The sequence below is a fragment of the Lissotriton vulgaris genome, chromosome 12 (genome assembly GCF_964263255.1).
Source record: "Lissotriton vulgaris chromosome 12, aLisVul1.2, whole genome shotgun sequence".
In the NCBI taxonomy this organism is placed as follows: Eukaryota; Metazoa; Chordata; class Amphibia; order Caudata; family Salamandridae; genus Lissotriton; species Lissotriton vulgaris.
Window position 1 is genome coordinate 607,939,752 of NC_141700.1, and position 14,608 is coordinate 607,954,359.

General features: G+C 44.6%; 1 protein-coding gene across 1 annotated transcript; it reads right to left on the reverse strand.

The window, feature by feature from the left end:
- Nucleotides 1-222: 222 nt before the first annotated feature.
- LOC147677838 (adenosine receptor A2b-like) lies at nt 223-8,364 on the reverse strand. The gene is made up of 2 exons (XM_086946509.1): nt 8,079-8,364; nt 223-1,178 (listed from the first exon to the last, which is right to left on the reverse strand). The coding sequence occupies exons 1-2, from the start codon at nt 8,362-8,364 to the stop codon at nt 349-351; spliced, it is 1,116 nt and encodes a 371-aa protein (XP_086802635.1). The 3' UTR covers nt 223-348.
- Nucleotides 8,365-14,608: the final 6,244 nt, after the last annotated feature.

The following is a 14,608-nucleotide window of genomic DNA, read 5'->3' on the forward strand; positions in this document are numbered from 1 at the left end:
TGTGATTGAATACCTTATCCCATTGTTAGAGAACAGGATTCTCAGGTTGTTCCAACAATCAAGTTTTCTATTTGTCTGCTACTTGGATTGTGAATAGTTTTACACACATTCTTCTTGGCACTTGGTGATTGTGTCGGCGTATCCCAGAACATTGGCATACATGAAGCGCTGGAGTGGGCCACCACAATGAAAGCGGTTAGCATTGGTACACCATGGCTTTTGTTAAGGAGGTACAGTTATTTAAAATACATTGATCTGCAAGTTGGGAACTTATCAAAGCTCTTCAAAAATGATCATCAATAGGCGATAAGTAGTGAGTTCTACATGAAGAAGCCATCTTGTGGACGTTCAGTTATTTTCCCAAACAATTGGTGGCGTCCGTATAAATAGTTGCTGCACCCCATGCCGGAAACGCTTGTCTCTGACACTGTAGATGATCACATTGCAGCAACTGTTGGATGTCAGGATCCAGAAAGCTAAAAAGGAGAAAGTGCACCATGTGTAGCCTGCCACATTGCCAACCACGAAGGCTGCGATTGGTGTAAATGAGGCTGTGAAAGCAATGGTCAAAATACTGATGGTCTTGGCAGCCTTTATGTCCGAGAAGGATGGCCTGTGGTTGCCTACGCAGGTGTCCACCTCAGCTAGGAACTTGCGTTTGTGGGAGTAGTGCCGGATGGTCGTGAAGGAGAGGACATTGACCACCAAGGAGGCCCCCAACAGAGCAAAGTCGAATATGGGGAATAGCAACATAACATTCCAAGAGGGGGCTTGGTTGGTAATTAGAGCGTAGTTACACATACGGCTGCACATATTGTACTCCAGGGTAAAGGCGTCACTGAAGATGAATGGTGTGATGGCCAGAAGAAAGCTTAAAATCCAGGAGAAGACAATAAGGCTGAGAGTCCGCTGTCGTGTGATCACGGAGTCCTTGTGCAGTGGTCTAAGGATGGCAACGGAGCGCTCCACTGTCATTAGAAAGATGGTGCTGATGGACACGAAGGTACAGACGGTGAATATGATGCCAATCACCATGCATGGCTCCAGAAGTCCTTTATTGTAGGAGCAGCCATTGTTCTGAGTAGATGAAGCGCTATTAACCATGAGGGTGATCTCGGTGTAGACGGAGAAGGGAACCACCAGGATTCCTACGATGATGTCTGCCAGAGCCAAGGACACTGCAAGAGAGTAAGATACGGTAAAATTACAATTCCTAACTGGTCAGTCGCCTGCCATTTTACTACACTGCTACATTATGGACCCGCTTTACATTTAGGTATTGACGAATAATCTTCTGATTTGTAGAGGAAGGGGTATCGGTATTAGAGGAATTTCGACAGTGAATTCTCCCATGAAATTAGCACTTCCAGAATTAATTAAAGTACAGCATATGTCTATTCCTGGGGTCATACAGCTCCACCCACCTCGTACCAAGTAGGTATAGATTCATTTACTACTAATTGTACATAGCTGCATGTAATTACACAGTAGTAAACACCAGAAGAGGGGTGGGACATGGGCAGACCAGGGCAAAGTTTGCCTTGATAGTTGGCGAATGGCCACAAGCTCTTGTGGCTTGTTGCCATTTTCAAACTCCTGCCACTATTTCCAACCTTGGAAATGGTCTGAGATTTGCTCCAGCAAAGTGACTGGATTAAACTAATTTACAAGGTGTGAAGGGAAAGGAACTCCCCCGAAACTCTGTGAGGGTATAGAGGAAGAGGTCTCTGTACGGGAAAAATCCTTTCCCCAGACAGAAAAAAAAACAAAAAATGCATTTGTACAGTAGGCTGCCTTTCTCCAGTTCTTAGCTGCCCCCGTGTATTATTCCCTGCTGGGGCAATAGCAGTTGATTTAAATGTTACATTTCATTGTGAAAAGAGCCCTGGTAAATCGGAGACTGTAGCACCTTTCTGACAATGTTTATGAATTCTAAAAAACGTAGTAAACCTGCACCCGAATTTATTTATTTAAAAGTTTTGTATAGCGCGAACATGACCCCGAAGGGTATCAGAGCGCTTCACAGTAATGGAAGGGGGACCAAAGTAGGGGAACGTTGAGATAGGAGAGGCTATTGGCTAACATGTTGAGCTAATAACATACAATTGTACATAAATGCGAACAGAACGTAACATAGTAAGGTAAGGCAAAACGTTAATTAATAGGCAAGGCAAAGAATCATAGACATTACAAAAGTTAGGAGAAAAAAAATGTATGGAGTACTTTTATGTATGAAGATTTCCCACTTTTGTTTAATGGGGCACACTGACTCTAGGGCAGATAGATGCATGTGTATGAGAAAGGAATGACATTGGTAAGGGGCACGAAAATAGCGACTCGAAGGTTAGAGGACTCGTTTATGGGTCCTTTGAAAGTATGATAACATCTCAATGTGCACCCTTTTAAAGATGATTACGTCATCCATGTCACGTTTCCTGGTCTTGGAAATAATATGGCACTGAAGCATGTACCTGGTAGAGGATTCGCTCTGTATTCTTTGTTCTTTTTAAAAACAATAACTATTAAAAAATATATATGTATATTGGACGACACAAACGCAGAGAGACAGAAAGACTAACACAGACAAAGTGATAAGAAGCTTGGGATAGGGGCACAGTGGGTTTAAAGCCGAAAGATACAGATGAAAGAGGAGTCAGAGAGTGGAAGAACATGAAGAAACTGGAGACAGTGTCACTTGGAGTGCCTAATTTGAGCTGGTTGTTTCTGGTGCTTGGCACCAACACTTAAATGTTAACACTGGCACTTACGGCAGTCTGCCACATGGTGGCACTGTCTGTCTAATTTAAAGATGAGCACAACAACATGTGTTTAACAATTCGGTATACATTAAAATTACTCATACCTTCCACCCAAGCGCATCATATAGTTTTTGCGGGGCCTGGAATAGTCTGAATTGCCACACTATTTAGAGTGTCGTGGGTGGTAGCTGTGTTGGTACTTTCAGTGACACCTCTGGCAGCGGTAATGGGTGATACAAGCCACAGTGGAATCCTGACAAGGGCCCTGTCACTTAAATTGTAACAAATTAAGCACTGGATACTTTTACACCCCTTGGTATGAAAGGGTAATCTCACACACTAACAGGAGCCACAATCGATAAAACAGGAGACAGAACCGATAAAACAGGAGACACTAAAACAGGAGACACAAACATTAAGGCAGGTGGCACGTACTTGATTACCAGTAGCAGAGGGACACAGGAGGCAAACACCGAAGGGACATACTCAGGTGACTTTGGACTGACAGAACAGACTCACAGGCTTAACAGCTATTGGTGTGGGTAACACGAGCTCCATGGTTCGTCTATCAGAACCTACTGCTGCTGCAAGCACACTAGAAATCACAAACTGCAATTCTGTCTCTCACGCCCCTTCATCACACCCCAACACAGTGTCCCAAGACCAGACAAAAGCACCTCTTCGGTCACTCATGCATGAGGCTCACGATAAGGACCACACACTTTCAACCACACACTTTGCACAGCGTACAGGCCATTTAGTCCATCGGCCATTTCCCTGGGGGTCTGGAGCTGCAGTAGGCTGTTTTTTGTAGGACCACTGCTGATGCCTCTATGACGTTCTCCAGGTCCCTGAGGTTAATTGCAGGGAGTGGAGAGCGAGAGAAAGGGGACCAGAGGGAGAAACGAGTGAGAGACAGAGAATGGATGAAAAGTGAAACTTAGAGGGGAGCAAGTGACTGGGACTGCTTTTGGTTTCAAGTCTGGTCCTGGGTGTAGTGTGCTTTACAAGTACTTCAACAAGCAGCGGCCCCTCCATTAGGGCGGAGGAGTGCTGCCCCGCCAGCACCCGAAACATAAAACAATAATAGAACCGGTTCTGCACCCATTTTTTTTAAATCTCCCTAGACCCGTCCCAGGACTCGGTCTGGTCCTCGGGGATGACACTGTGGTGGAGAGTGGTAGTGTACTCCCTTGTCCCTTCTTTGCGCAAGAGGATTTGGCCGGCCGGTCCAGGCCAGCCAAATCCTCATGTGCAGTGAAGCTTCTCCAGACCCAGCTGCGTTGCTGGGGCAGGAGAGAGCAGGCAGGCACAGGCTCCCAGTCTGCCGGGGAGCTCAAAGTCCCATCGCTCAGGCCCATCCTGATGCTGCTTTCATGCAGTGTCAGGATTGGCCCCAGTGCATTCTGGGAGCCTGTGCTCGGAAGTGTGCGTTGCAGCAAACATTATTTTTTTAAATTGTTATTATTTTATCCCTCGAATACCTCCCAACCCCACCCCCCACCTCCCTCCTCCGGTCTGCCCCTCCACTTTTCAAGGGGATGGGCCACTACTAACTTTACCACCCCACACAGAGGTAGTAAGAAATATATAAATGCTACAATACCGTCATTCATCTAACATTATTTTCCCTTTCCCCTTTACTTACTATCTTACCATAGAAAATAAGCAGAGGAGCGGGTGAGGGGGTGTGAGGGGTGAAGGTTAGTAAGAAATGTTGGCTTCGAATAATCACCTCCAGGACGACCTGCTAAGGAGAGTCCCTGTGTGAGGAGTTGGATGCCAGTAGAGAAAGAGTTCAACAATGTAAGCACCTGCAGCAGCAACACTAAATCGGTGTGGCACCAATGTCACACATGCACTGGCGGCTTAGAACCAGGTGCTGCACGGAGACCTTTTGAGGCTGGGTCAGGGTCTCACTGGCTTATGGGGCATGTGGGCAGTGCCAGAAGGGCTGGTCTGACAGATGCGTGTATGGACCAGTTTTTAGCTGTTTGTGGGCCTGGCTTATTGTTTTACTATTTATTTCCCTGATATTACCACAGATATTACCAGCAGCAAATACAAAGGCATGCAGCCTTCAGCACTGTGCAAAACATCTGTGCAGAGTGTCTTTACCAGTTCAGAACTACCCCGATGTGCAAATATGGGCCACTGGTTGAACTGCCTGGTTTGCTTTTAAGGACACTCATTTGGGTGTCCAGGCTATTTTCCGTCTCACTCTGACCCTTGGCTGAGGCAAATACGTGCCTGCACTTTGGAGGACCCACACAGAGGTCAGTGCTGTTGAAGAGCTCCCATTCTAGAGCTCAGCAACAGCAACAACATAGAGTTCTCAAATTATCCAAGGTCACAATTTCAACACTTCATTTGTCTTTTTGTTACTTATCGAGTTGACTGCACTTTGTTGTTGCTTGTCACCAATACATCAACCCTTTTATACATTGTGATTTTTGCATTTGTCCTTGTTATGGCTGTGGCACTGGAGACACATTGCATTCAGGGCAAGACTGGCAGTAGTGGGCACCAGGCGTTTCCCTGCTGGCCCACTAGGGTGGGGGCTGGTTTTGGACCCCTAGGGGGCCGTATTTTTGTTACCGGGGCCCTCTGTAACAAAAGCAGCTGTAGTGTTTTCCACGCGCACCTCCAAGGCCCCCACCCTCCCCCACCCACGGCGGGTCCGACTCAATTGCCAGGGCCGGTTTGCGTTCCCAGTCCAGCCCTGATTGCATTGACTTCAAATTTGTAATTGTGTTTTTATACAGTTTATTGAAATTTGCAGATATAAATGTCTTTTTTCACCCATGACTGTGGTGGCCTGTTGTGATTTTCATTCAATATGTAATTTACTGCATGAGGTTATGTAGCCTCACAGTTATATATTTTTCAGCAAATGATATCAGTGATATCCATTGTTGCCGAAGACTACCATTCCACACCGAACAACACAGCTGTAACATAGCAGATTATACCATCATGCACAGTAGCTTATGATACGCTTAACTCCACTTTACTCTGATACACACATCTCCTCAGATCATCACATCAAACTACAGTGCCTCTATCTCAACATGCATCTCACATCACTTAGCATCACACCTGTCCGACCATGAAATTGTGATTGTTCTACAAAAACAGATATATAATGCTTGGATGGCAAAATGTTAGTAATGAATAGGAGAGCTTTTCCCACCTTGGAAGGAAAATACAGAACTTGCAGGTACCAGCAATAATATTAGTAATATCCATCATCTGTAGAGCCTTACACAACCTTTGTGTGTCCATCTTTGTGTCGATCTTTGCACATTCCATAATCTGGCCATACATACATTTTCGGGCATGCCTTGTCTCTCTCTCTCCATCCAAAGTCCCTTATACCTTCACCATGTGTCCATAGGTGGGTCCTTATACATCCCCTCTCCTTAATCCCCATTTAGATAGACTTACATTTCTTTTCCCTTTATTCGTAGCTGTCAGTGTGTATCTCTATCTGTTCTCTGCATCCCGGTCCTATACCCTGTGTTCATATGTAGATGGATAATAGTATACTAAAACCTCTTGTTTTTTGTTTAATAGACTAATAAGACATTTATGAGTCAGAATGGGGGAATGGGCATGGAAGAAGGTGCTTTAAGGCTGACAAAATGTTTTTTAAAGTTTTTGGAGGGGAATGATAACACAGTCCATGCCAGAATGTGCTTGCTGCATGCTACAAAGAAGTCTGTCTGCTGTATTCTTGCTGTTTTTTTAAAAAGCGATTACATTTCCACTCCTCAACAACTACTTCAACACGCACACAAGATATCCTATGTTTCCCTCTTTGACGAGTGTCTTCAAGATGAAAGCATGACGATTTAATTTTCCTATTCTGTCCCGATGCCATTCCTCAACGCATCCCTGTGTTATACTTGTGTGACTTTATAACCACTTAATGCTATATTGTTTAACTATGACTCTTATGAATCCCCTCATGTACCTCCTGTAAACATTTTCACATAACATGTAAAGCTCTCTGATACCTTTGAGTCTAGCTAGCGCTTTATAAAACTCAAAATAAAAAAGATACTATTATACTGACTTCAGGGCCACACTGGTCGTAGTGGGCACCGGGCATTTCCCCAGTGGGCCAGAGGGGTGGAGTCTGGTTTTATGGTCGCGGGCGATTTTCTTAAATGGGACCCGTTTTGCAGCAGTGCTGCAATATCGGCCCCCTGTAAGAAAAGCGGAAGCAGTGCTTTGTGGCTACTCACCCACTCCCCTGTCCCCCTCCCGCTCCCAGGGCCGGTCGAACAGCAACCTGCCAGGGCTGGTTGCTGCTCCAGTCCGGCCCTGACTGATTCTGTTATACCCCCTTCTACAGGTAGAATGACGCGTTCGGTTTACTGTCACTAATGCTAATGAACAATCAATATACTTCTCTCGAGTGTGCAACCGCTAAGTGGAGTGACCCTTCCCAGCAGATCACTAGACTGTCCCACCCCCCAAGGCTCACTTCATTCACATAGATAAAGTAAGGCATGCGGCAGAGGACTAGCCTGCCCTCATAGATTGCACAATTTACTGCACACTGCATAGATGACTAGCCTGTTCTTCCACAGTACACACCTCATCAGCAAAGTTCCACCTCAAAGCAGATGGCAAGCCTGCTCCTCCATTCACAACCCTACAGTAGTACAATGATTGTATGTATTTTATGAACATATTGGAGCCAATTCACAAAGATGTTGCTATGAACAGATGAGACTTACTCCTGTACTACTCCAGACTAGCAACTGGAACTCAGAAGTAATCCAGGAGTGCAAGAGGAAGTCACAGCAACATCTTTGTGACTGCCCCCTTCCCAATAGCTGTTTTTGGGTTTCCTTGCCAAGCTGCTTTTCCCACATTCATGTCAATAGTTACTTTGTAACCCTTATTCTGAATAAGGCGGCACCTCCCCGTCCCCCCTCTGAGCTTTGGCTTCCGTGTCTCCACCTCTGAAACGTTGTATCCATCATTATTGCTTACTAAAAGAAATGGGGCAGGGTATGGCGTAATTAACATGTTTCCACCACTGGGTTCTTGGCTATTCTTCATAACCCTCTGTGGTACCCTTTAGCTTCAATGTAGCAGTGTGTTTGCAATTATTAAATACTCTGACTGGCCATGTGCTGCATGCAACTCAACAGTTGCTAATACTGAGCCTTCACTTGCGACTTCTTCACTTCATTCCAAACATGGTTCTGATCATCTTTCTGTCAACAAAGAGCTGTGCTTGTTTTTGAGTAGCCCAGTGAATAACCCCAAGATCCTTTCTAGTGATGCCGTCAAGACTCTTACCTTTCAGGTACACCTGCGGTGTACGGAACTGTCGTGTTCGTAGAAAGATGACAAGCGTAATGGCGTTTCCAACGATGATAGCAAAAGCAAGAGAGACCATTAGCAGCACCACGGTGGCCCAACAGAGTAGACTGCAGCAGCAGAAGGTACATACTGAGGCAAAATTGCTATTGTCTGGGTTGAAGGTCTCATCATGAAAACTCCTGGAGACCGCTGTCGTATTAAGAGACCTCTCTGGGGTTGCATGATCGGCCTCCTGAGTTAGATTGTGGACACAGAAAGACATTACAAGTTATTATCGGACACAGCGTCTTTGCTCTGGGCTATTGATCTCAATGGCCACACATGCTTTAGTGTTGATTGTTCCAAGGTGCCAGAGCGACCCTCAAATGTGTTGTCTCTGGAGGGATGGATGCTGCTGCCCACAATGCTCTTACGCGTCTCTTATCCCGCTTGACGTTTCCACACTCTACACATGTGATTTACTTCCTTTGTGTACTCTAGTGCCCTGGGCAATGTAGTGCAGAAGTTAGAGTAGAACGATGGGTTCTATGACGGGGTTGAAAGCTCATCGAAGGAAGTGACACTTGTCAGTCTGCTTTCCAGCTTTGATAGTTTGATCCAACCCTGTAATAGTCAAAAGTAAAATCCACATTAAGACCGAAAAAAACATGGAAAAAGTACACTGGCACCACATGAACCACAATTCTCAGGATTTAAAAAATAAGAATTTCTTGACTTAAAGTAATAAAAAATGACTCAGCAGCAGAACAAATTGATAGCAGGCAGTGGATGCAGATGAATTTTGTTGAGTTCCATATAGTTAGTCTTCAAGTTTATTAGTTCTGGTAAGTACATAGAAACTGTAACACTTTTAATAGTTGGATTTTAGACAGGGGTGCCTGAATCTCCAAGGTGAATGCTTCACTAAACCGTGCTTGAAGTCAGGGCAATCGTCTCTGGGGTCCCTGTCGGTCGATATTGGTAACATAGGTGGTTCTGTGTAGGAAAAGGCTCTCACTAAGCAAGTGCCTCCAGTTTGGGACCATATCAGCATACACACGTCATCACGGATCTGGTCTGCAGTAGAAATGTTGGAGTCATATGGCTAGCATGATTTACACAACATCTCAGTTAAGATCGATTAATAGTTGTTAGAGGCACTGATAAATATGAAACAGCAATCAAATATTTATTTCGCAGAGGTGCCAGGTATGAAGTCCTGTGCATAACCCTTCAGAAGACAGCAGATTTAATCTCCCCTCTGGTTGCACAAGCCATGGCGGAGGAATGGAGAACCATTTTCTGATGAAGCTATATCACTTGATCATGGGGATTGACCCAAATGTCTCAGCTCTTAACCACTTTCCTGATCTCCTTTCTATCTATGTAGAATTTTTTTAAGCCTTTCTTTGAACTGATGTCCACAGATGGTAAACGTATCAAAGAAATCAACAGCATAGTAGGGAACATTGATTTTGAAAAAAGGAGCAACTTATTAGGAGCCTTTGACATTGGGCAACTGTTCCCAAACCTGGAACAAACCTGGACCCGTATTATACATAGGGTGGGCTGTCTAAGTTTGCTGCATGGCCCACGTTTCAAAAAGTGCACCTGGAGCAGACTCATGGCGGCCCTGGGCAGGGAGCGTAGGTTGGGGGCCCCGGAAGAGGGGGTCCGGGCGGGGCGGAGAGTGGAGGCCAGTGAAGAGGGGGGCCAGGGTGTTTGGAAGTGGAACAGAGCCGCCAAATCTCTGCCTGGGGCCGCCACACAAATATGTATCCATCCTCAGACGATTATTATATTAAGGATATATATTGGCATGGTGGCCCCCTGGGGTTTGGTGGCCCTGTGCAGGTGCACAGCTTGCACATGCCTAAGGCCGCCTCTGCCAGGATAGTGCGCCTTATTATCATGAATGTGCTGCCCCAAAGACAGCTGCAAAACTTGCACAGCCCTCTAGGTAGCGCATTCAGTGAGATACAGAGTGGTCGCTTTGAAGCCGCTGTGTGTTTCACTCTGCAGGTGGCAACCAGCCTGCACTTTAAAGAGGGGCTAGAGATCTCCCTGCAGGAGGTGCAGTGAGTGACTGCACCCTCCTGCACTGGGATGTCATGGGGTCTATGAGGTCTCACTTTTCCCCTTCCCAGAAGGCTGCCCTCAGCTTTGTGGCACAGGATCAGTGCATCTCCTAAGGGCCTGTTTGCCTATGCACTGATGCAGAGGCAAAGTGATTCCCTCATTGAGGGAACGCCATCTCAAGATAGTACCAGTACTACATGTGCACCAGCTCGATCAGTATTACAGAACGGGTTGCACAAATGGCTGTGGCCCCTTCCATAATACAGTAGTATCCCGGGGAACACAACGTGGGAGCACAGGCCCGGTCCACCCTTATGGGATACTATGCATTATACGGCCACTGGAATTCTTTGCGGTGCCAAAAAGGACAATGGAAACCTAGTTGTTCCCGGCCTAGCAACGTCCTTTACAATAGGGCTGGTAACCTGGCTCTAACAAAGATTTTTTATTTTTAAAGGAAAGTAATTAAGAACAAATCAAGGGTACTAGCCAGAATGACGTTTGTCCCAAATGTGTCAATTCAAAAACCCAACCTATCTCTACAAAGAGAAATTCAAAAATATTTCTCCAGTGTGGAAGAAATGTTACTGGCTCCGGATCCAAGCCAGAATGAAATGTAATATTTGCTGTCTAACGCACAGGGCCTCACCTAATCTGGCAATACTGTTCACCTTCTCCAGAGGACTAGAGGACTGAGCACACAACAGAGCAAAGAAAATGTTCAACTGGAAACATTGGCGCTAGGAACATCTTTTACTAAAACAAGCCTTCACTCATGCTGTAACCAATCTATGGAACCTCCTCCTGCCTCCACTCAGGATACAATCAGTCCCCCTCATCTTCAGGAAACACACCCTTTCCTTCTTTATTTCAACTAAATGTGTATTTATTCACTCCACTTAGACGTGTGTGTATATCCTATTGTACAATACCTTCCTTTGCATCTGTTAATGGAATTCTAGATGAATTAGAGAGTTGGGTACTCTCCCTATTCGCAAGGAAACATAAACAAACTTACCTCTAGACGTTTCCATCTTTCACTAAATGAAACCTACAATAGAACCTTTTGCCGAAGCAATTTGTACGCCTCTGAATAAAAATGGCCTATCAGATAGGATTCCAAATTTCACACGGCTATTCTGTCCCAGAAACTGCCAATTTATTGATACCCGATCAAGAAAGGTGAAATGGAGAACCTGTTACTCCTACTGTGGTGCACTTTTAAATTCTACCAAGATGGAGGTTGTCAGTGCATGCTGTCCTGAAAAAAAAACAGGTTAAAAGAACAGATAAACCAACATTTGTACATGGTCAGCAGGAATGAACAACTGATATGGAAAACTGTTTGAGCATTGAAGAGTGTCATGAGTCTGCAACAGCACCTCGTCAGGACGTGGCATAATTCCATAGATGCAATAAACATCACTAGATTGTGGGTATTCCCACTACTGCTGCACCGCATCTTCTAGGCTCTACAATGAAACATTGCTCTCTTCTTTTCCCATTGGATGAAATGTATATTTCAATGGAATTATATCATTACCATGAAATAGCATTGTGTCCCTGTAAAATGCACATTTGAAACAAATCCACTTCAAGGGACATGCTGACAGCTTGGCAAAGTGCAGGAGGCCCTTTGAGGTTTTTGGAGAATGCACATCTGCAGGACGAGTCATATTGTCGGGACAGGGGCAGGTAGGCAGGCAGGCTTTGGCGCCAAAGTCCCGAAGTAGTCTGCAGTTCTTGCTTCTTTTGCTCTTCTTGTTTTTCTTCTTTTCTTGTCAGGTGTATCTGATTTCCTGGTGTCATGGAGTCACCTAAATACTCAATTTAGGGGTGTTAATTGGAGTGAAGGTTATTAGTCAATGGGCTACTTACCCTTGGGGTCACTACACCCACTCCCTATATGACCACTTTCTATGGGGAGTGAGCATAACCCTGTCCCAGAGTTCCTAATTCTACCATAAACAAGATGGTGGAGCCCTTTTTTCACGGAGCACATCAGGCAGCCCACCTTAGGGGTGTGACTGGCCTGGCAGTGCACCATGCCTCCTTGCATTGCTAATTTGTTCACCTGTCCTGGTGCCAAATGGGCCTCGGGGAGGGGGTGGCATTTCCAAGGTCTGGGGGAATCCAGAGACGCATATCAAAGGTGGCAGGGGCTTTGAAGTCCCTGGCCTTGGTATGCAGATTAACTATCCATCCTGCTGGAGGAGGTGATAACACCTCTTGCCAAAGCAGACTTTATTCCTGACCTCCTGAGAGCGTGGGATCTCATCTGCAGGGGGTACAAAATGCTTCTGTGATGGCAGGCTGGAAAGATCCAGTCAGCCAGAAAACTAGAAGACTAGTATATTCTCAGGGGGCACCTCTAAGGTACCCTCTGAGTGCATGTCTTAATTACTCTAGTATTGGCATCAGTACAGATTTATTAAGGCATGATGTTTGATACCAAAGACCATAGGTTTCAGTGAAGCCATCATGTAGCTGGAGGAACTCGTGTTGACCAGGACCCAGTACATATACTTAAGATGGCTTCCCTGTTCACTTGTACTATCTAGCAATTGAACTAGACAGCAGAGGGGCATATCTGCTCATGAAGATGTGTCCTCACATGTAACATAATGCACTCTGCCTTAGGGCTACAAGGCCTGCTGTAGGAGTGACTTACATATATTACATGCAGTGACTTTGACATGGCACACAGCGAAGGTGCCCTGTCATGTTTTCACTCATGACACGCAGTCTGCAATGGCAGCCAGCATGCAATGTTTGTGTGGGTCCCTTAGAGTGGCATAAGACAGCCCTTGTGGACCCTCTTTAGTACATGTGCCAGGGGTACCAGGTACTAGGGGCTTACATGGGTGCTAAAGTCCATGCCAACTTAGTTACAATTAGACTTTACTTATTTTAAGGGAAGAGCACTGGCGCCTGGTTAACAGGCTTCAGTGCACTGTCAGAGCCGAAAACCAGCCTCTAGTAAAGGGAACAAAACGCGGTGACACAACAGCACAAAATTCCAGTTTCTATAATAAACGTGCACTCTTTTTATATTTTTAAATATTAAATTGTATTTATGTTTTTGCTATTTAAAAATGTAATTTCTTTTTATATTATTTCCTATGTGAGTTTATTTGTAATTCTCTACCTCCATTATTTTCAGTGGGAGGCTGTTGCAGTTCCAGTGGTTGGCTATGTGTGATGCTGGGCTTACTACTGTGATTTTTTAGTGTTAACTTACACTCGGATTTTGTGAATAGTCAAAAGTAGTAAACTTACTCAAAAGTGGAAATTATTCAAAAGTGTAAGTAACCTTTGTGAATCAGGCATATGGTGTGGACTCAGCAAAACAACATACCTTCTTTACCTTTAGAGTTTGCGAACAGGTTTGAAAACACCAAGGACATCTGATGGGTTACGGTGATATGACATTTGAGAACCATTCCATATCTGATTAGCTAAGGTAGCGCTAATGTTTTCTGCATTCAGAGTCGTTTTAAGGCTTGGGCAAATTGGGCTCTGGCTCAGGGCCACAGCCTTGCAGGGGGCCCCACAATAGATCTGGCTCATTTCTCCACACAGTCCTGTTCTGGTGACCTTGAATGATTTTGTAGGCATAGATTGTTTTAAATACCATTTATCCCTAATTTATGTTTGATTCAGGTAATGTGTGGGAGTCTATTACAGACATGTTGCAGAGAAATGTTGTGTTTATTTCTCAGCACCAATCAATATCTATAGAAAAAGTTCTTTTAGATCTAAACTGAACCTCACATATGAGGAATGGCAGTGGGTTGCAGAAATGATTTGCAATCTTAGTGAGCTGCTGCTAGATTACAATATTGAAAACACACATCAATATCCCTAGGTATTAGATGGAAACACTTTTAGAACTTGGACCAGTCTAAAAGTGGCAGTGTCGTTAGCCTGGCCAGTGAGGGTATGAAAAGCTGAAATTGGTTTGTAAATTCAAAGCTGTTCCGAACAGGGGCCCCAAAACATGTTTGGCCCAGGGCCTCCAAAATCCTTAAGATGTCCCTGCTGCTTTGGGTTCACAAAGTCTATTGTACACAAAGTTTGCTGGAGCAATGGGGGCTGGGTTGTAATATCTGAGACCCAGAGAGGATGAGGCTCACCCTAAAGAAAAATGCCACCATTCAACCAAAATGTAGTAGATTATGGTTTTTGTGTGTTTGTAGACATAGGAGATGTAGTAATCATGATCACCCGTGGCATGTCCTATTTAACTTAATTTACAAATAATTATTTTCAATTATTTAATTATGTTTATTATTATAAAATTTAAATAATTTCGTGAAAGTGGTGAGGGACTTTATGGTTGAGACCTGAAAAACAGAAACTACTGAAAATAATTAGTTATGGTTAGAATTACCACTGAAACCTTAACTCACCCATTGTCACTCTCACACAGAAAGAAGCACAGATAT

Coding starts and splice junctions, on each gene's coding strand:
- LOC147677838 (XM_086946509.1), bottom strand. CDS start 8,364: ATGTCTTTCTGTGTCCACAATCTAACTCAGGAGGCCGATCATGCAACC. Junction 1,179..8,078: donor ACCGCAGGTGTACCTGAAAG/GTAAGAGTCTTG, acceptor ACTCTCTTGCAG/TGTCCTTGGCTCTGGCAGAC.